Below are 21,761 nucleotides of genomic sequence, written 5' to 3' on the forward strand. Positions count from 1 at the left end.
ATATTTCTTTTCCTTCCCTCCTCCTTCCCTTCTACCTCCCCAACTTTTTTTTTCTACTGACTCTTTTCTTTTACATGTCCAAGTTGGTGACATTTACATTTTGTTGGTGACATAGTCACCTATAGATTGAGCCTAAAAGTTGAAAGCCAGTAAATGGAAAAATCATCTGCATTATAAATTTGTGGGAAAAAAAATCCCCCTCTAACTGTCATCCTGGCCCCGTTCTCCATTGCAGCGGTAGGCAGTGTCCCCTCAGAACCTGGGCTTTGAGAGGAGGATGAGAACTGGGGAGGCAGCAATTGCCTGCTTTTCTACACATAGAAGTTGGGGTGGGGGGAGGGCATGCCATTCACAGGCAGACCTTCACGTAATTCCAGTTTCAGGAATTACTTCCCACCTGCTTGTTAAGTGTAATCTGGGGCCTCTCTGGGTGTCAGTGGAGCTGATCTGATGAGGATGTTCCTCAGCTGCCCCCTCTCCTGCTCCGCCCTCAGCGTGCCTTCTGAGCTGAGACTTCCAAATTCTCCGTCTTTCAGGAATGTGTTGAAATCCCTGTCTTCCAGTGTTTCCCCTCCTGTTCTCATCACTCTTACGCGTTTATATTGATTTAAAGACCCCCTTCCTATCATGTTAATGCCATCTCAGTGGAAAAGGAGAGGAATGCCTGCTTGATCCACACCTTAGTACAGCGTCTGAGTTGCCACCCCCTTTCTCTGCAGCTGCCTCCCAGCAGGACTTGAATACAGGAAGGTGTGGGATTTCTGCTCTGGAAAGGAGACCTTTCTTCGATAACTTTTCATTTGGGGTAGGGGGATGTGGGAAAGGAAGAAGAGAATATCATAGTGTAAAATATTGTCCATGTTCAGTTGCCTTGGTAACAGCCTCCCTCTGTAAATAACACCTGGGAGGTTGAGGGAGAAGCGCTGATGTCGCTGGTCTGGCAGGGGTCTTGATGGGGGTGGGAAAAGGGAAGGTGGGCACCAGATGAGAACCACTCAGTGGCTAGGATCAGGTAGATGACTGGGAACAAAGTCACACCTATTCTTGGTAGCTGGAGGGTCCCAAGCCGGTTCAGTTGTGCATGCAAAAGACTCAGGCGTTGTTTGAGCTGGGAGAACAGACAGCAGTGCTTTGAGGGGAGGGGGCACTACTACCTTCTCTTTCCCCCTCTGCTTAGAGGGGCTTCCTCACCCTCTCTTGTCCTTTTTTTCAGCAGCCCAGGAAATGACCTCCATGGTGTCAATTTACCATTCCCCTTAATAGCCAAGGTCATGCCTAACCTTTCCTAACCAGGACACAGGTTTTCATTCCATGGTTAGAGATAAAGCTTAAAATTTAGATCCCCTTGGAGAGAGAGCCGAGTATCTTAGTCATACAGAAGTATAGATGGCTGGACTTAGATCCTTCTGTAGGCGCTGACGGGAAGGGATATGAGTGTTTGAAAGGGCAATAGACAGGACACTACAGAGAAAGAAAAGGAACAGAAAGCGACCTTGGAGCTGTCCAGATAGATGTTTTCTCATCATTTGCCTATGATTGGCTGTTACTCCATCCTCCCACCCACTCACACCCTCCCATCCTCTTCTCTAAACTCCCAAGTGGCTGTCCTGAGGGAATATCATTCAGAGTTGCAGTGGAGAATATGGGATGGGGTGAGGATTAGCAGGGGACAACCATCTAGAGAGGGAAGATGGGGGCAATGGGAGAGAAAGTAGCTCACCGAGGAAATGTGGTGGCTGGGAAAGAGGGATGATGGAAGATGAGGGAGCTTTCACTTTCTGCTGAACATTTAAAGCTATACGATTAAAGATGAGGAATGAATGCTGACGTACCATCCAAAGTGGCCCTAGTATTGGGCAGAGCACCACAAGCTTTCAAAGTTGGCAGAGGCTAACTGGTTTGCTGTGTTGGGGATGGAGGAAGGATGGGCTTATGAGAACCCTGGGCAGGATCTTGCTGCTGTGTGATTAGTAAGCACACTGTCTAACCATTTGGTACTAGCACCTGTTATCTTTCCTGGGATTTCCTACAATAAGCCCATTAGTCTGATTGCTGTCCCTGGTTACAAAAGGAAAGGGAAGCAAGAGAAAGACAGTCCCTTGTCCAGGGGCACATAGCCAGCTAATGGCAATTTAGTGGTGTCACTTAGCACACTGGTTCCGTCGTCTGATTACTGGAACAACTCGGTGCTCCGTGTCCCGGGGCATTTAGTTCACTGAGGCTGCGTAGCCTAATGGTGAGGACATGGGATCTGGAGGCAGACTGCTGGGCTCTGAAGCGCTGCTCTGCCTCTTCCCGGCTGGGTATCCTTGGGCAATTTCCTTTGCCAGTCTGTGCCTCAGTTTCCCCATTTGTAAGATGGAAGTAATACTGATAGGTTCCTGGGACTATCATTGTGAAGTTACATGAGACGGAGCACCTTGTTACCTGTTGTTACTATTTATTTTGTGTGGGAAGGTGACTATGAGCTGTGGGATTATTATTTCAGCAGTCTGTTTCGTGATGTTTACTTTTCATATTGCCTTCCTGTCTATTGCGTTTAACTCTCATAAAAGCCCTGTGAGGTAAATATGGAAGGCATTAATAGTCTAGTGAACAGATGTAGAAACTGAGGCTCAAGGTCATGTAAGCCACGAGCAGCAGAGGTCAGACTTGAACCCAGAGTTCTTTCATAAGCTCTCCACTCCCCTACACCTTCCCCCAGCCAAAGCCAAGGCAGCCCCTGAGGCCTCCCTCCATGGGAGACGCTGCCTCCTCCTGGTAGTTTCCAACAAATTGTATGAAGCTCTGCATCCAAAATAAATGGGATGTTGCAAGTGTGGTTTGCCCTTGGCTGGTTTCTGGTAGTCAGATGACATTTTTCTGCTCTCTACCAGCCACCTCTGCACCCAGGGGCGCACCTGGAGCTGGCTGGTCAGAGTAAGAGGCCCGCTAGGAGCATAGGATGGAGGCAGGGGGGCACCTCAGCAAGCTTGCGGCCCCACTCAGGCCACCCGAGCCTGGATAAGGTGGACCCCCGGCCATGAATTGGTGGCAGGACTGTTGGAGGACCTGGCATGTCTGATCTCCCCAGGACATCCAGCCCAGAGTGCTCTGTCTCCCCACTCCACCTCCTGGGGAGCCTCTGCTTCCTCCTCAAGTCTCAATTTAAAAGTCAGGGAATGACTTTAAATTCTTCAGGGAATCTGCCATTTTTCCCCAAAATAATTCTCTTTATCACCCCGGCTCATAGCATCCTTTACTTCCCCATCACGTTCATCACAATTGTAATCATACGCACGCACTATTTGTGCCAATAGTTGTGTCACATCTGCCTTTCCACCCCTGGGCTGTAAGTTCCTTGGGGCCAGGGACCGTGTCGGCTTGATTTGCCCTGGGTCTGCCCCACTGCCTGGCACATAGCAAGCGATGCTCAATCAGTATTACATGAAAGTATTAAAAATACATGCAAATGCTTTGGCCAGTGGAAAGTTGCTTTGCAAATGTGTTTTCAGCTGAACTTTTTTGCTATCCATGGGGCTACCAGACAATAAAAGAACTGCCCATGGCGGCTGAGGCTTCCAGAAGAAACAGGCAAGACTGCTCATAAGACGTCTCAGCTACGCGATCTTTCAGCGTGGCTATTCCTGAGAAAGGGATGTAGGCAAGTGAGCCCGAGGAGGTAGTCTTGTTAAACAACCTGAATTTGTCAGTGTGATGATCTAAAAGCTGGGAGAAGGAAAAAAAAAAAAAAGGAATAAACACCCATGGGAATGGCATGCAGTTGCGTTCTAGGTTTATTTTTGCTTAAGCTGCTCTGTTCCTACCACGTTCATGATGCTTCACATTCAGTGTGATGCCCGAGAGAGCAAGTGGTTACCAGGAATCTCCCAGCAAAATCCCTTCCCTGCTCCCAGTTACTTTCAGTTCCTCTGGACCCTCTGCAACACTCCTACTAAATCTGCTGTTTCTACACCTCCGCTCAGCTCCCACCTGACCTCACTATCATCCACACCTTGGCCACAGTTGCAGGTACTGTCCCAGTGCGGTCTGTAAGCCCAGCCTGCTTTCATTGCTCACCATTCAGCTGCTCCCTTGTTCCCCCTAAACATCCTGCTTTTGTCCCAGAGAGCTGACCGTGCTTCCACGAGCAGGTCGCCCCTCCAAGGGGGTGCACCTCTGTGAGTCACTTTCCCAAGCATCTCTTGCAGACATTTTCCACTCTCAAGTCCCTAGCCTCATTCCCACCCATCTCTTCATTTGTTCATCAGCTTTTTATTGAGCGCCTACTATGCGGCAGGAAATGTACAAAGCTGGAGATACAAGGGTGAAGCAGCTATGATGCTTTTGCTCTCGGGATTCCCAGTATCAGGCAGAAGGACCCACAGAGAGGCACGACCCCATGAGATCAATGCCGTAGGTGTATGCACTGTGCTCCGTGATCCTGGAAAGGAGGAGTTCACTCTGAGGATGGCAGGGTGACATTTGGGTACAACATGGCTAGTAGCATTGCTCCAGGGACTCAAAGAGGGCAATACATCCACAGACACCACGTGCTGGAAACGTGGTGAGTCAGGGGTGACTGCCCCAGGCTGTGTGGCTGCGGTGTGGGGTGCAGTTTAGGGAGAGTTTGGACCTAAGGTGGAAAGATAGATCAGGTCTGATGCAGGGACTGTGTGGGGAGCTTGGGCTTTAATCTCTGGGCAGTGGGGTGCTATTAAAAATCTTTTGTAAAACAGAAGAATAAAATGATCAGATGTGTTTTAGAGATAATTGGAAGCAGAACGGAGGATGGATTCTAGAGAATACAGGAAGGTGGTAGAGCATTTGGGGGCTTTTGGGATTTCATTCATTCATTCACTCATTCTAAACACATTCACTGCAGGATGCCACACATGCTACAGGGCTCTCAGCTACAGGGAAGCAAGTGTGTATGGTTCTTGTACCCTGCTGCTACGCAAGGAGGAAGCTAGAGGTGGTAGGATGCAGAATCCGGACATGTCAGGATATCCAGGAACTAAATGAAGGCAATGCGGCTGAAGAAAAGGGGACAGGTTGCAGCATTTCCAAGACAAGATCTTATCTCCTCCTATATCAGTCCAGTCACAGCCCTCGCCAGCTTCCCCTGGGAGGTGATCCCATAGCAAGACCTTGGAAAGGAGTGGAAAGAGCAAGAGTAAGTCCAGGCTCAGAGAACACCCTGAGCACAGGCACAGTGGGTGAGAGGTCTCTGGAAAATCTCAGGCTTTAGTCCCAGTCGCCTTTTCTGACAATTCAAAAGAAATCAAAGCCAATCTTTGCTCCTCGGAGCCTGGTGAGCATAGCATGGAAGCTGACACTTCATCCCTTTCTGCAGTTGTGTCGAAGAAAGATGGAACAAATCGATCCACAGGTCAAAGAGATGACTATCAAAGCCAGTATCTGGTTTGCTTTTTGCTTTATTTCAAAGAAAAACTCGCCTTGTAAAACTGAACAAAGGGATGCAGGTGGACCTTGGGTCCCAGACCCTCCACGTCAGTTCCTGATGATCAGAACTCTTGCAGAACCTCTTGGTTCCACCCTGATGAGACCCACACTGCCCTTCTCTTCAGGCTCCCCGAGGCTTAGCTGATGAGCACAGGCTTTGTGACCCAAGACTCTTGTCTGCCCACACTTGGGATCCTAGTATGCAATGTGGGTGGTTGAAGTAGATTCTGAACTAAAAACAATTTACATTGTTGCTTGTCATTGGTAATATAAAGCTTTGCTCTAAAAGCAACCTTTTTCCCATCCAGAAGGTTCTCACTGGAAGGGTAGGAGTTCCTCCCACCACTCTTGGTGTACAGGATGATGCCACGGGTCCCCCATATGTGGATTCAACCATCTCCAGGTCAAAAATATTTGAAAAAAATTCCAGAAAGTTCCAAAAAGCAAAATTTGAATTTGCCACTGTCCAGCAACTATTACATAGCATTTATATTGTATTTGATGTGTGTAATCTAGAGATGATTTCAAGGATGTGGGAGGATGTTTGTAGGTTATATGCAAATACTACACCATTTTAAATAAGGTACTTGAGCATCCTCAGATTTGGGTACCCACAGGGGTTCCTGGAACCAATCCCCATGGATACTGGGGGATGACTGCTGTCTCTCTCCACTTACTCCAAGTACGAGGTGACCAGTGCTGAAGGAGGCAGCTCCTTATGGCCACTCCTCCTTACTCTCTGGCCTTTATGTCTTGCCTCATGTTCTGGAGGGCAGCTCCATCCACGATGCGTATCCAGCCAACTGCCTTACCTACTCCTGTGAGCCCCAATTGGGCCTGGCCCCTTGGCATTGATAGATAGTAAAGGCATTATCTACCCAGTAACCTTCCTCCCAAAGGGCGGCTTGGAGGCTGGATCTACCTTTAAGCCTGGGAGTGGCTGAGACCTTCCCCAGGCAGCCCCCTGCCCACACCCATTGTCTTCCCTCTTGATCCCAGCACGTGAGAACTTCAGGTTACAACAGGGACAGAGCCTGGTTTGTGCTGGTTTTTTGAGACCTTAAATCCTGAGGTTCATTTATCTGGAGTCCGTAGAGAAAGGGAGAGGCGGAGGAATGCTTCACGGTGTCACCGTCCTGCCCAAACACTCACAATGTGTGGGCCCGGGTGCCAGCCCGATCCAGGTTTCCAGCTAACGACACTGTGCAGGTAAAACCCAGTTCCCACCCCAGGACTCCCTGTCCCTGGGAGAACCTTGGAGAACCACGAGGCTCCCGGCACAGTTACATTTGTCAAGCTAACATCCTGTATTGTGTTGGTCATGCTGCTGCTCTTGTCAGGGTTCTAGCATTTTGTGCAATGAGGACTTTATCGACGTGAGTGTCTAAGGTTCCCGGGCGGTGAGGATGGTCTGTGTGTGCCAAGTGCTAACAACAGCCGAACGAATTGAAAAGGAGTCAAATGTCTCCTCTGGCAGTGGAGGTGGGGTGCCTCTTTCTTCCCACTCCTCTCCTGTTCTCCCTCCTCCTCCTCCTCCCTGGTCTCCTTCTCTTTCTCTCCCTGGCTTCTTCTCCTTAACCGTGCTCTTCCAACCCAGGCCGCCACCTCGCCTTGTATCACTGGGATTCTGAGTACTCGGTTTCTCACCGATGCACTAGAGCATAGGGCTGTCTACATCCCTGTGATCCATTCACCGTCTTGGTTGTGCTTGAATAGACAGAGGCATCTGTTACTCCTGGCCTTATGGGGGTCCAGCTCCCCCGAGACTAAAATGGAATTGGAGCTTTCAAACACCAGCTCCATCCCTGCAGAGGCCGGGCACCGTGCTAGGTCCCAGCCCTATGCATCCTTGGTAGGAACCGGGACCAAGTCACCGTACTGTCCTTCCTTACCCCACTCCCCCAAGCGCCTGGCCCTTAGCTCTGCTCTCAGTGAGGGGAGAGGATTCCAGTTTGGAAGGTTGACAGCTATTGCCACATGGTCCATATGTGACTTTTTTTTTCCTGATACAGAATGATTACTTAATAATTTGGGGAGGAGGAGCTGCTCCTTCCTGGCCAGCTGGTCCTTGCCATGCATGGCTGTTGGCCAGCTGGGTCAGAACCCCCCTCCTCACTGCTGGAGAGGGCCTGGCCATCGACAAGTTCATCACTGGGCCCAAGAAACACCCAGAAGTGCCTCCTCCCCGAAACGGCAGCCTGGTTCTGGCCTCTCTGAGTGACCTTGGAAGAGTCATTTCCTTTTTCTGGGTTTCACCCTCCTCATCTGGCAGGGGAGGGAGCAGTGTGTATGAACTGGCCCTGATCTGACACTTCGAGGCCAGGACAGTCACCTTTCTCCAAATGAAATCAAAACCAGCGAAGGCACAGATGTCAGCTGGCGGCCAACCCAGTGTCACCATCTGGGCTCTTGTATCTCAGAAGCCCAGGGTGGGGGCGGGGCAGACTCATGGTCCACCGCCCACCCCCTGGTTGCTCTTGCTCTGTTGCCTCCATTGCTTTCTTGCCCAGCCTTCCTCCCCTCCCTGGCAGTGGAGCCATCTGTCTTCTCCAGGCAGCTCGGAATCTCAAGGCTGACCACTGCCTTCCTCCCTCCTTCCCTGTCCAGGAGGGTTCAGTGACTTCCTCGAGGTCCTAACCATCAAAACGTAAGAGGCTTAGATGTATGTGGAATCCCTCACAGGCTTGTGGGGGATTCACTGTTTCTAAGAGACCAGTGATGCTCCCTGGTATCTGTCCTGTTAAAGCAAAGAGGAAAATGAAAAAGCCAGCACCCATCAGCACGTTTCCTCCCCCGTGCGCCAGCTTCCTGCAATGTGATCTCCACGCACCTGGTTCTGACTCTCAAGGTCTTACAACCTTTCAGTGAAGGAGGCGCTCACAAGGACAGAGGAAAGGTCAGTAAGTGAGAGCAGACGGCCTCACCACGATGGACTTGCTTACCCTACTCGGTGACTGTCTTAGTCTGTTCGAGCTGCTGTCACAAGTGACCAGAGACCGAGTGGCTTGTAAATACCATAAATGTATTCCTTGTGGTCTGGAGGTTGAAAAGTCCAAGATCAGGGTGCCAGATGGTCGGCTTCTGGGGAGAGCCCTCTTCTGGGTTACAGATGGCTGACTTCTCTTTGTCTCCTCACGTGGTGAAGGAGCTCAAGAGAGCTCTCTGGCGCCCCTTTTGTCAGGACTCCCCTCCATGAGGAAGTCATGAGAAGTCAAAATGCCACTTCTTCTGTCCCTTGTGAACACGGAGATGCCATCTCCAGGAGAGGGGACTTTTTTTTCTGCTCTACAAATGATTTCTTTTGACCTCTGAGCACCAGCACTGGAAATGATTAATCTCCACGGGAATGATCGGGGTGGCGTGTGCCACATGCTGGGTAACGGGCCAGGGGGCTGAGTGAGAAGCAGGCCAGTGAAAGGAGGTCCAGGACCCTAGGAAATTATTAAACAGGCTGCACCACATGTAGGATTCAATCAGGAAAGACTTGTGAAGTTCTCACAACTGGTTGGCATCTCTTACAGGGAGAGAAGAAGGGAGTATCACAAATCTGAATTTGTAAATGATGCTCTGGAGTGCAGGGCTTCTCAGTGCATTTGTTCTGCCCAGATATGATTATTATTTATTATTGAGTAGGTTAGAAATTAGGCACCAGGGCTGAGGAGTCCTTTCCCTCACCAAGCTTCCAATCAAACACTGAAGACAAGCAATTAAAGCTGAAACAAAAAGGGAGAAGGTAACATGAGAGGGGGACGGCGGGGGTACAGAGCCTGACAGATAAGCTAGTCTGGGGAGGGAAAGAAGCATCAGAGAAAGCTTCCTGGACAAAGGGGCATTTACACTTAGACCCAAAGTAAGACTATGAGCAAGAATTGGCCAGAGGAAGAGAAGAGGAAACAGCACGTGTGGAGGCCCAGAGGCAAGCGAGAGGGTGACATTTTCAATGGACTAAAAGACATTTTGTATGGCTGGTGAGTTGAGTCAAGGAAACTATGAGATCAGAGGCTGGAGACGTTTAGAAGGAATGCCAGTTTCCATGATGGCTTCAAGGAGCAAGGTAAATGCTGCTTCTTCAAGGAACTGGGAATACTAGAAAAACAAAAGCAAGCACTCAAGTGCGAGACGGATGGAGGTGGGAAACGCCATGACAGAACACACTGGGGTTGCATCCAAGCCTGGATGAAGAAGCAGGCTCCTTCCCTTTTTAGTGTGTGATCTTGGGAAAGTCACTTCAACTCTCACAAAGTGGAGGACGAGCAGGAAACAGGTGCTTACTGTGCACAAGTCACTGTACTGTGTTTATTCACTTCTGGGAATAGTTACGTCTTCCTCGCCATGTGCTGTGAAACTTAAGTCAAACATTGTCGAGCATGTGTGACTGTATCCAGCACATAGTAGGCCCTCAGTAAATGCTGGCTGAGTCAGACTGTGTGCCTGGGGAGCACAGTGGGGGCTTTGTCCCAGGAACAAGGCAAGAGCCCAGTTACAGCAATAGGAGAGGTCAGAGGGAGCCGTGCCGTCCACCAGACAGGCTCCACCCTGAGAGCCAGCCGCGGGCAGTCAGCCGGGGCTCTTGTGATGCTGATTGAGAAGGGTTCTGGTTTTCCTGGCTCATCAGGAAACAGACAGTGATTATTGATTATCGGTGTTTGCCGTGGGTTCAAAACGGGTTGATGGTAGTACATACGACACACATCTGCCATTTCTGATCTAAAGGCAAGGTAACTTAATGCTGTACCCTTTAGCTACAAACCAGAGATCTTTCAGCATCCCTGCCATGGGCTGACCCTGCAGACAGGGAGTAAGTGGTCCCCTGGATGGGCCCCAAAGTTTGGCAGGAAAGATCAGGTCTGAACACTGAACTCCTCCAAGGAACATGATGGCTCCTGAGATCTGGACTCAGAGCCAGCTCCAAATTCAGGGAAGCACAGTGGCCTGTGAGTACCATGCAGTGGGTGCTGAAGCAAGTGTGGGAGAAATTAAAGACGCGGGCTCTGCTTTTGAGATGCTTCTCCCCTGGCCAGGATCTCTGCCCTTTAGAACACACAGCAAGTCCCAAATACAGCCTCGTCTTATTTAGCCACTGAAGTCCTAACTGTCCTGATTTAGATTTTGAAAGAGGCCAACATCTTCTGCGATCCTAGGTTTACTTTCTTAAAAAGAAAAAAAAAAGAGAGAGAGAAAGAGAATGAGACATTTCCCCTTGAGCCTACAAAGGTCAAATGTAGGAGTTGTCTAAAATCAGAAGGCTTTAGACCTTGGCGCACACACACACCCCACCTGCTTGTGACCAGAAAGTCGGACTCCCAGCCTCGAGCCTGGGCAGGTGCAGCCCCTGCGGCTGGTGCTGTTCCCGTGGCGACCAGCATCCACGCCCCACACCCTGGGACCCAGACTGCCCGCCCGCCCCCAGCTCCGCGCCAGTGTGGGCACGGAGCTCGGATGAGTCCGCTGGAATTTCTCTCCGTGCTATTTCAGTATTGTTGCGAGGCTTGGGAAGCCTTTGTTCTCCCTGCCTGGTTACGTAATTCTCAAGAGAAAAGGCAGAGCAAAGACTAAATTGAATGCTTCCAGAGTTTGCTTTTGGGGGAAGCAGTAACCCCCAAGCCTGATGTTCCCTCCGCTCATTTTTCCCTTCCAGCCTTCTGTAGCTCTCCTCCCACCAACTCTCAGGGGGATGAAGACAAAACAGGTTTCCCTCCTGTTTCTTACCTGGTGGCATCCCCACGGGCATGTTCTCATGAAACAGACCAGGCCCAGTGGTATCACTGCCTTACATGGATGTTAAGGCGTTTGCACATCCCAGGGGAGATGCTCGCTGGGGCCTGGCCTGGGACCAGTACCTGTCAGTGGCTCCCTGCTTGAGACATATATATTTTAGACCAAGAAGTGCTTTGGGCCTGAGTTGGTTGCTGTCCTGCCAGCCAGTGTGTGAAGGGGTATCCTAGGACCTCAGCTGGAGTATTCCCGGGGATGAGAGACACAGGACATGCAGCCTGAGTCGGTGTTACGGATGACCACACTGGGAGCAGACATCCGCCCGTGCGCCTGGGTTCCCACAAAGAGAAAGGGCTTCTGGGGTTGGGCACCTTACTGCCCGTGAACTTCACCAGCCCACTCACCTCCTGGGTGGCGGGAGTGGTTTTCACATCAAGAGCTGGAACAGCTTTCTCCTGATTCCTGGGAGCCGCTCTGCTGCTGCTAAGGGCAGGACCCAGTGGAGTCTCAGTGCTAAAAATCGGAGGTAACACAGTGATCACTGCCTTGGGAGCAGCAGTCCCTTCCTTGGGGAGGAAACACCTTCCCGGCCCCTCTCTTCTGAGGCCTGTGGCATCCTCGCTTGAACCCCTCCCTTTACCCCCCACTCACCTTGGAGGGATTCAAAAAGCTTTCTTATCTGGGCTTCAGGGGCACATTTTTCATTTGTCCTCCCATTTGGGTTAGACTTTGTCACAACCGTAATCTTACTGCAAACATGTAGCCATTCCTTGTCAACTGGTATTTATTCCTGGAATCCTTACTGTGTGCCAGACATGGGACTCACCCCAGGGTTACATCAGTGAAAAAAGAGAGTAAGGTCCCTCCCCCCAACTCCCCAAGGTTCTGTCTGGCTCTGGAATCTGATGGGATCCAAGCCAGATAAGACTCAGGACCTACTGCCCAAAGACTTGCCATGTTGGCCTCTTTTCCATCTCGGGCTGAGGTCTGCAGGTCCCCCTCTCTGTTAGTTACCTATCGCTGTATAACAAACACCCCCAAATTTAGTGGCTTAAACAGCAACTGCTGTGACACAGTTTCTGTGGGTCCAGACTCCAGGCATGGCTTTTAGCCGGTGCCTGGGCTGTGGCCAGGCCTGTAGTCCTCTCAAGGCTGACCTTGGGGGAGACCTGCTTCTCAGCTTGCTCATGTGGCCGGCGGGAACATCCCCCTGCAAGCATTCACATAGGTCTCTCCTCAGGGCCACCTTATGACATGGCCACTGGCTTCCCTGAGAGCTGTCACCTGGGGTGGAAGTCAGTTTTCTTGTAACCTGATCTCAGAAGTGACATCCCGTTACTCCTGCCATATTCCGTTCATTAAAAGTAAGTCAGTAATTCCACACAGTCTTAGGGGGAGGGGATTACACAAGGCTTGAAGCCAGGAGGTGGGGACCACTGGCGGCTGTCTTAGAAGTGCCTTCCACCTCCTCCAAGAGCCTTTTCTGGCTGATCTGCCTGGTCCTAATAACTCCTACTCCACTTGCAGTGGAATCACGAAGGTAGCTCCCGAATATTCTTGCACCATTTCTGTAATTGGTATGTGGTCTGTCTCTCCCCATAGGAATACAAGCTCCTTGAGATCAGGAGCCATATGTTCACATCTCTTTATTTCCCACTTAGACCAACCATGTACTTAACAAGTTACGGTCAGTTGGACAATTAAAGCTTCAGGTTTTTTTTTTTTTAAAAAAAAAGGACAGTAAAAATGTCTTAAACAGAAATAGAGCTTGACCATCTCACTTGGCAAGAAAGCTGAAGGCAGGCATTTCCAGGCTTGGCTCAGTGACTCAGCAATATCTACAGGACCCCAGGCTCAGCTGCCAACTCCAGTTGCCATAACCATAATCTGGCTTATGTCCCCAGGCTCAACCCCACATGGTCTCAAGATGGCTGCTGCAGCACCAACTCCACTTCCTCCCACAACCGCATCTAAAGACAGTAAGGGGAAGGAAACTTTTTCCACAAGTCTCCTCCAATGGACTTTCCTTTAAGGCTTATTGTCCAGAACTGGATCATATGACCACCTCTAAACCACCCACTACCGGAGGGGAGCTGGATTGCCATGCAGGACTTAGACTCACGGCTCATGGCAGAGATCGGTGTGGGAGATGTCATTGCACTGTAGGATTTTGGCAGCATGTGAGGCTGTCACAGGAACCAGGGGGTGCTGTTAGCATTTAGTGAGTTGGGGCCAGGGTTGCAATACTGTACCGTACAGCTCCACAAAATAAATGACTCTTCTGTGCAAATGCCAGTACTGTCTGTGCTGGGAACTGCTGCTTTGGACCAGTGGTTCTCAACTGGGGGTGATTTTGTGCCTCCTCTACTGGTGATAGTTTTCAGTGTTTAGGGACATTTTGGTTGTCACGGTTTAGGGGGATGCTGCTAGCATCCAGTGGGTGGAGGCCAGTGATGTACTAAACATCCAGCAGTGCCCAGGACATCCCTGTGGCTAAGTATGATCTGGCTCAAAGTCTCAATCATGCTGAAAGGAATGAAATGATTGAAAAACCCTGGTTTAGACCAATCATCTAACTGTGGGTCATCCCTGAGTTGGGCTCAGCTGCTCAGTGGCTGACCCAGATCTGGTTTCTGTTCATTTGGAGGAAGTGAGAATGGTTCCTGGGTAGGTGTCCAGTGTCCACTACAGGACCAGCTGGGAGAATGCTCAGCTCAGCTCCCCTCTGTGCTGGCCAGTCCCTGCAGCCGGGGACTCTCACATCCATGGCTTACAGTTAGAGAGGAGATCAGGAGCTGGTTGGAAGGCAGGGTTACAGTTGTTTGAACTTGGCAGGGTATTTTTTTGGTCTTGTTTTGTTTTTCTTAACTCGATCTCATTTTAATGTTTTATTTCCCAATTTCTCTTTTTATAAAGTGGGCTAGTTAACCATGGCCTCCACACTGGAGCTAAAAACACAGGCTGAAAAGGGGGTCGCCTTGTGCTTTAATTTGAGAAGAACCACAAGGCATGCCTCCTCCAAATGTGTCCTTCCTGGGTCTAGATGGTTCTTGATGGGAATCACTTACTTGGGCTCAGCTAACGTGTTACGGTGATGAGAAGTGTGGGCTTTGTTGTCAGACAGACCTGAGTTTACACTCCAGATTCATCACCAGCTAGGGTGAGACTCTGGGCAAGTCATTTCCTTCTGGGGGCTTCGTGGGAGAGTGATATCAACACCACCGGGTTCTCATGAGACCCAACTAATAAAATCAGTCCCTTGGCCCAGAGTGAACCCTCCATATGTATAGTTCCGTCCATCTTAGTTGTGCGGTCTTCGCCGTGTCTCCAGAAAGCCTCTGTTAAACGTGTGGTTTAGGAGCAAGGCACATGGACAGCACCATGGAATCCCAGAACTGGAAGGCAGCTTGTGGGAAGCAGAGAGCCGGGTCCTGAGGGCATGACACCTGCAGATGAGCTCAACCTGGGGTACCTCCCTGGGAGGGCAGGCCTGGGATAACGCCACCGTGAGGGGCAACAGAGGGACTGAGTCCAGGAGGGTGGAGATGGTGCAGAAAGGGCTGGAAAGAGGCACACACTTCAGTGCCTCCTTGGGAACAAGCTAGAGGGTCTTCCTACAGAGTCTAGAGCAGGGGTCGGTAACTTACCCCCATAGCCAAATCCAGCTCCCCACCTATTTGGGTAAATAGTTTTATTGAGATGCAGTCAGGCCCTTTATTTGCGTATCGCCAATGGCAGGGTTGAATATTGCAACAGAGACTGTACGTCCTACGAAGCCTAAGCTGTTTATTCTCCGGTCCTTTACAGAAAAAAATTTGCCAATCTCCAGTCTAGGGGATTTCGTTCACATAGACTCTAGTGATAAGGATCACGAAACTTAAGAGTCAGACAGACTTGACCATGATGTGCAGTGTCCCCTGAAATTGTGCAGTGTGCAGCCTGGTTAACTATAAACATCCACCCTGCCAGGGAAGGTTTTCCTGCAAGTTTTTGGGTGCTCAGGAGAGGGAGGAAAGCAGTGTCTGGGAAATGTCAGCATCTCACTAGGGGCCGTGGTTCCTGCTGAAAGCCACCAGCATGAGGTTTAGGAGGATCAGAGCAGGCAGAGGAGGTGAGTCTAAATTTAGACTTTCCAAAGCCGCTTTGTAAACCAGAACCCCAGGAATCCCAGAAAGGGACAGTTGGCACACACCATCTCATCTCTGGTTTGCCTCCACATGTTAAAAGGCTGGATGCATAAGAGGCTAATTAATTGGCCTCAAATAAGATCTTGGTGGAGAGTTGGTGAGAAATCAATGAAGAGAAGGAGCTCCAGTGCTAGGAGCCCTGGGGTAGAGATTTCTACCCCTGTGTTTTAGTACGATGTTCACCATGGAATCATGGGAGCCTTGCTACCCTTGGAAGAGTTCATGCATTCTTTTCGCTGAGTATCATTCAGGCACAGCTGAACCCATGCCCTCTCTCCATCCCTCAAGGGGAATGCCAGCTTCCTGGTTCAGAATCACACCTGTGATTCAGAGCAGCTCTGTGCCACCATCTCCAAATGGAGAATGTCTGTGCTTTGCCCTGAGAAGCTGCATCACACCAAGACCTGCCATCCCATCCTCACTCCTCTGCCCAGGTGGGCACATCCAGGTGCCAGGTCAGCCCCTCTCCTTGGTACACCGTGCAAGAAATGAACCACTCACTCGAGACTTCCTAGGTAATAGGTGTTTCACAATCAGTCCTCCTGTGGACAAAGGCTAATGGTTTACAGTAGAAATTATGGAGGAATTATAGGGAAAAGCTTAGAAAATAAAGAGGTCTGTGAAGAGATGAATAACAGTAAATTCAAATGGGAACAGAGAAATAGACAAGGGCTGTCTGGTTTGTGTTGAAATGCAAAGAGAGGTGACGTCTAAGTGGAAGATGAAACCGAGAGGGTTGAAGTTCGGAAATACTGGTTTGTCTGCGTAGTTGGGGCTTGTTGTGTGACGAGCCCTGTTGCGCTAGGGTAGCGATGGGAGGGAGAGGAGGCTGACCTTCTAGGGGATGTGGGCATTGCGGTTTTGTAGACATAACAAATGTGTCCCAGGCACCTTTAATCCGCAGTTATGTTCTAAGTGCTACTTTCTGTCATGGGTTTGAGAAGCTTCAAGTCGGGCTGAGACATGCATGAAAACTTAAATAACAATCCAGATTAGTATCTGGTAAATAAACGTCAAATACAATATATACACAAAAACGTACAGGAGTTCAGAATAGGGAGAGATGTCACTGACGACCCTTCAGGGAGGAAGTGAGACTTCATCTGGATTCTGGATGATGGGCAGCATTTCAACAAGTGGGGAGGGAGCAGGAGACATTTCGGGAACTGGGAAGGTACAAGCAAAAAAGCAAGGCAGGATTTAAAAGGGTATATTTAGAGTCCATGAGGACAGTGGAGTGGCTGGAATCAAGCCTTACCAAGGTGACCGAGGTACCTGCCTACAGCGTGTTGTGCAGACCACTCACATACACACATACACGAGAGACAGCTCCTTCCCATTGTGAGAGAAAAAAGAGTTTTAAAAATAAATAAAGCCTCTCTTAATTATCCACAGATTATCTGCATTGCAGCTGATCTGGAACAAATCCTGCCTTCAGCTTGCTGGTGATGTCATCTCCCTGCTTAGGTCCTCGTTCCTGTCTCTGTTTACAGCCCGGTGGGGGCTGGAAAGGGGAGACGACTTCAGTGTCTCCCCTCGTAAAACAAAATATATAATTGCCTCTGTTTGCTGTGCCTTGGGGAACAGGCCAGGCAGATGGGCAGAAAGTGAAAGGAGCTCTAGTTTAGTTTCTGTGACCTGACTTGGGCGGCCAGAGTCGGAGGACGGATGGAATGGGGTCCCAGGTGGCTCTTTTGTTCCTCTGAATTAGGTGTCCAGGTGGACTTCAGCAGCACAGGCCATAGGCTGTGGCTCAGTGGGTGGCCCCAGCGCTGTCTCTAACTGGCTAGTAGTCCTCAGAGTGAATGGTGCTCATTTATCAATTCGCCAAATGTTTATCTACTTTGTCTCTGCTAAAAGCACTGAGCTGGTGTTCTCTGAGCCTCAGTGGCCTCATCTGCAAAGTGAGATCTCAGGCTAGAATCGGTCTCTCAATGGAGATGCCGGCATTTAGGGCGGAGTGTCAGTTATTCACTGATGGAGATGCTCGGCAGGATGGTTAGCAAATGGGATGGCCCATTAAAGGCCATTAGTGACTCCTCATCAAAGCAGCCAAGAAGGCAGGACCATCCGCAGTTAAGGATCACTGGACTTGTTTGCTACGATCGCTTCCCAAGCTGAAATTCTGATTATTTTCTTGCTGGGCCCAGTAAAACCACGTGGAGTAGAATTGCTGGAGATTTGATGAAACATCAAAATAGTAGGTACATCTTACTCAAGTGTAAGGGAATTCTGAACAGTAGCAGCTCACAGGTGACATCTGTTGAGCTTTGTTCCAGACTCTTGGCATGTTTCCTTTCATTAGCAGTCTTTAGAGGCATCTGATTATTTACTGTTTCAGATCATCTGTTCCCCTAACTTGCTCCCTTTATTTTAGAGCATTGCATTTATTTTTATTTTGCTTCATTCATCATTTGTAGAGTTCAGATGTGAAAGTAGCCCTCCAGGGATCCCTACAATATGATGAGAATTGAGAAGCAGTCCCGGTGAGATTTCACTCCTTTGCACAGGATATAGTATTTGTTCTCTGTGTCTGTGAACTTGATAAACTTATAAAACCTGCCACCCTCTTAGAAGCTATGATAATGCCTTTACTTCAGAGGTCTGAATTTACATCGCTAGTTTCGCTGGGGGGGGGGGTTCCCTCCCCACTTAGGTCCTATGCCTGTAATTTGAGTCAGCTGCCGCCAGAGGGCAGTCAGGATAGGACCCATTGCTCTGAAGAGCTATAGCCCCATCATCAAAAAGAATACAGTTCACTATGCCAGTCCTGGTGTCACACTAAGTAGTCAGTGTGATGGTTTGCTGGGCAGAGAGTCCCTTTTCTAGGGTGGTAATAAAATTTCCTTGTAACTTGGTATGTGAGTTTATTGCTGTCTACATGGAAAACAAGAGATGTGGAGATTAAATCTCAGTGCATGGCAGATTCTCTCAACATATTCAAAGACATGTGCAAAGAAGGAAGAAAAGGGGTCCAAGCTGAAAAACGAAAGTATTGATCCTTTATTTTCTGTCTGCAACTAGTTGCTTTTTACTCACCCTTCTCAGCTAGTGCTGATGTGTGTGTTTGGAGAGCATAACGAATGATTTTCACAAAGGTCAGAGCTGATCACTGCCACCCACAGATTGTGCATGTTAACCTTCAGGGAGCAGGCATTTACATAAAAGGCACACCATTTGATGGTCTTATCAAATCAATCCATCTTCTCTCTTTTCCAGGGGAGTGCTGCACATAGCAGGAGGGGTGACTGGGCAGTGCAAAGCCTGGAATCCCCTGAGCAAGCAGTGTTTCAGCTGGCTGGACAGATCAAATAACACTTGGGCTGGTTAACAAAAGACACACAAGTGGGAAGGTGTTGGAAGCCAGAGCGTGGAAATTTACCCAACATTATTTCTCTAACAGGGAAGGAGACTCGCTCTGAAAGATGCCGCATTCCTGCAGCCTCTCTGGGTCCAGCAGAACACAGTCTTATTCAGGGTGGCGTGGATGACGGGGTGACAGAGGATGCTGCTCACGTCGGAAGCCTCTGGAGGATCCTGGCTGGGCAGCTCAGCTGCTCTCGGGTTTGGGACTTCAAAAGTGTAACTTGGTACAGAGCTCATGAAAGGTGCTTGGATTTCTCCAGCTTTCTTTACTAATGCTCAGCAGACTGGTTTGGGTTTCAGAATCTAAGGGAGCTGGTGAAAAGGAGAGCTGGCAGAGAGGTGGAAAGAAATCCCTATGAGCCTCCAGAACCATTGTTGGAATCCCAACATACTACTCGGGACACAGCCTTTATCAGGCCAGAGGCTGTGATACCACTGAGCTTTGGACCATCGAAAGTAAAGGAACACAGCTCAGCCCCAGCTCAGCAACAGCTCTGCATTTCAGCTAGAAGGAACTTCTTTTAACAAAGAATTTAAAGGGGAGAGTTTCTGCATCTTTACCTTGTGGTCCATCATGACAGAAAACGTTACGTTCACGTAGATAACGAGGCTGGATTTTCTTTCCAAGATGCTATATTTGAAAGAATCATGAGCCACTCTAAGTTTCCAGGAAGGCGCAGGTTACGTAGGAGTTGTTGGACAGTCTTCCCAGTGCAGGTTAAGAAATTAGTCTGAGCCTCCAGCTTCTGCAGCTCAGCGAGTATGGACATGTGCCACTCTTGTCTCCAGAGAACTGGTGGCAGTGACATCACCCAGAGAAAAAGCATCTCTCAGCTTCGGGACTTGACAGAATGAGGCTTGCTGGGGAAGCCACTAACTGGGACTTGTCCTTTCCTGACTGCCCCTTTGTCCCACGGGCAGCCCCTGACCACTGAGCCAACGATGGCTGAGAAGGGCGACTGCATTGCCAGTGTCTATGGGTATGACCTTGGCGGGCGCTTTGTTGACTTCCAACCCCTGGGCTTTGGCGTCAACGGGCTGGTGCTGTCAGCCGTGGACAGTAGGGCCTGCCGCAAGGTGGCCGTGAAGAAGATCACCCTAAGCGATACCCGCAGCATGAAGCACGCGCTCCGGGAGATCAAGATCATCCGGCGCCTGGACCATGACAACATCGTGAAGGTGTATGAGGTCCTGGGGCCCAAGGGCGCCGACCTGCAGGGTGAGCTATTCAAGTTCAGTGTGGCCTACATCGTCCAGGAGTACATGGAGACCGACCTGGCACGCCTGCTGGAGCAGGGCACGCTGACTGAGGAGCATGCGAAGCTCTTCATGTACCAGCTGCTTCGAGGCCTCAAGTACATCCACTCCGCCAACGTGCTGCACAGGGACCTGAAGCCCGCCAACATCTTCATCAGCACGGAGGACCTCGTGCTCAAGATCGGGGACTTCGGGTTGGCGAGGATCGTTGACCAGCATTACTCACACAAGGTATGTCTGGCTGGAATGGCTGATGGGGGTGGTCCATAGGATCTTCAAGAATGCTCACTGTTCTGGAGGGGATTCCTAACCCCAGTGGGATCAGGAGACTGAGGTCAGTCTCTGGGGTGCCAGAAAGATCACTGGCCGGAAAATCTGTTTTGGGGGGAGTAGAGGAGTTCTGGTTCTTAGTCTTGGCTCTGCCACGTGGCCATGACCAATAACTCAAGGCGTTACAAGAGGGAGTTGGACCAGATGATCCAGCTCTGAAGTCTTACGTTTGGCTTTAAAATTGTGTGGTTGGTGAATTTGCCGCAAGCATCTTCTTATCCCTGCTATCTGCCTGACCACCTCCTCTTCCTACTCTCTGCTCAGGCCTCCCACCATCTGAGTCTTAGCTCTGGTTTGTCTCACCTCCTCTCCCCATCAGAGCTGACCGACTCTTGTGTTCTGTTCTCTCAGTCAGTGGACAGAGGCACGAACGGTTAATTTGATAAACTAATTATCAGTGTACATTATCCAGCTAATGGCTCAGCTCTCCCAGATCCAGTGATGCCTGGCCCCCTAGTGAGATTCTAAAGCCACAGGTGTCTGGACAGTACCAAGACCCCACGTGGTGGGCAGCTAAATGCCCCAGCAGCTGCAGAGATCAGAGCTGACCTGGCCACACTGGTCAAGAAACTGATACTCATTCAGGAGCTGGGAGTCCTCTGAAATTCTGTTCCTCTTACCCCATTTCTTGCCACTTTAAGGGTGCCCCTGAGCACCTCAGCCAGGTGCCCCTCAACAGAGCTGTGGGGTGAGTGTGATTTCCAGCCTCCTGCCAAAACCTTTGTGTCATGAATTTTTACTAGAATGAATACATCCCTCAGGAAGTAGTTGCACGGTAAACTTATCAGCCAAGGGGCAGAGGTGGTTCGTGAGAGAGGAGGGGAGCTCTGACCTTGAACATACTCCAGCTTTCTCCCTGAGGCCCCATTCCTCTTCTCTCTCTTGCCACCCTACTTGCCTGCAGCCAGAAGGTCACAGACACCGAGACAGGCACTGGCCTGCCTGGTGCGGCGTCTAGGGGAGGTGGCTGGAACTTGGGCTCTGGCCTTGATTTCGGACCCTGAATCTGCCCAGCTGGCTCTAGCTCCCTGGTGCCGTCTTAACCACGAACTTACCCTCTGTCCCCTGGCCTGCAGCCAGGCCATCTGTCAAAACTGACAGCTGATTCTGTAGGAAGAAATGTCCACGGTGAAAAAAGAGAGAAAAAATAAAAAGCTCTCTTGTCTTACAGACTCCCTGTGCTGTTTCTCTTTCTTCTAAGCAATGTCTCCAAACAACTGAACCAAAGATTTTAACCCAAATCTGTTCTTATTTGGTACAAGGATCAGAGAATCAATGGCATTCTGTTTCTGGGATGTGTAAAACCACCTTCTGAATTGGAATAAACCGGTACATTTGGGGATAATAATAGGAATTTCCTCAATGCAAGGGTCTGATTAAGTGAAGTATTACGGGGAATGTGCTCAGAACAGCACATAGCAGGCCTTCAGTACAACCGGGGAAGGTGACTGGTGACGGTTG

At 49.8% G+C, this 21,761-nt stretch overlaps 1 protein-coding gene across 2 annotated transcripts in view; it reads left to right on the forward strand.

The window, feature by feature from the left end:
• The window catches only part of MAPK4 (mitogen-activated protein kinase 4), a 148,043-nt gene that overhangs the window by 79,027 nt on the left and 47,255 nt on the right, over positions 1-21,761 (forward strand). For both annotated transcript variants that reach the window (XM_031441892.2, XM_064480342.1), the window contains exon 2: positions 18,751-20,201. In XM_031441892.2, coding sequence (XP_031297752.1) covers positions 19,656-20,201 — 546 coding nt within the window. In that variant the 5' untranslated portion in view covers positions 18,751-19,655. The remainder of the gene's footprint in view (positions 1-18,750; positions 20,202-21,761) is intronic.

Source organism: Camelus dromedarius, chromosome 28 (assembly GCF_036321535.1).
Source record: "Camelus dromedarius isolate mCamDro1 chromosome 28, mCamDro1.pat, whole genome shotgun sequence".
Taxonomy (NCBI): Eukaryota; Metazoa; Chordata; class Mammalia; order Artiodactyla; family Camelidae; genus Camelus; species Camelus dromedarius.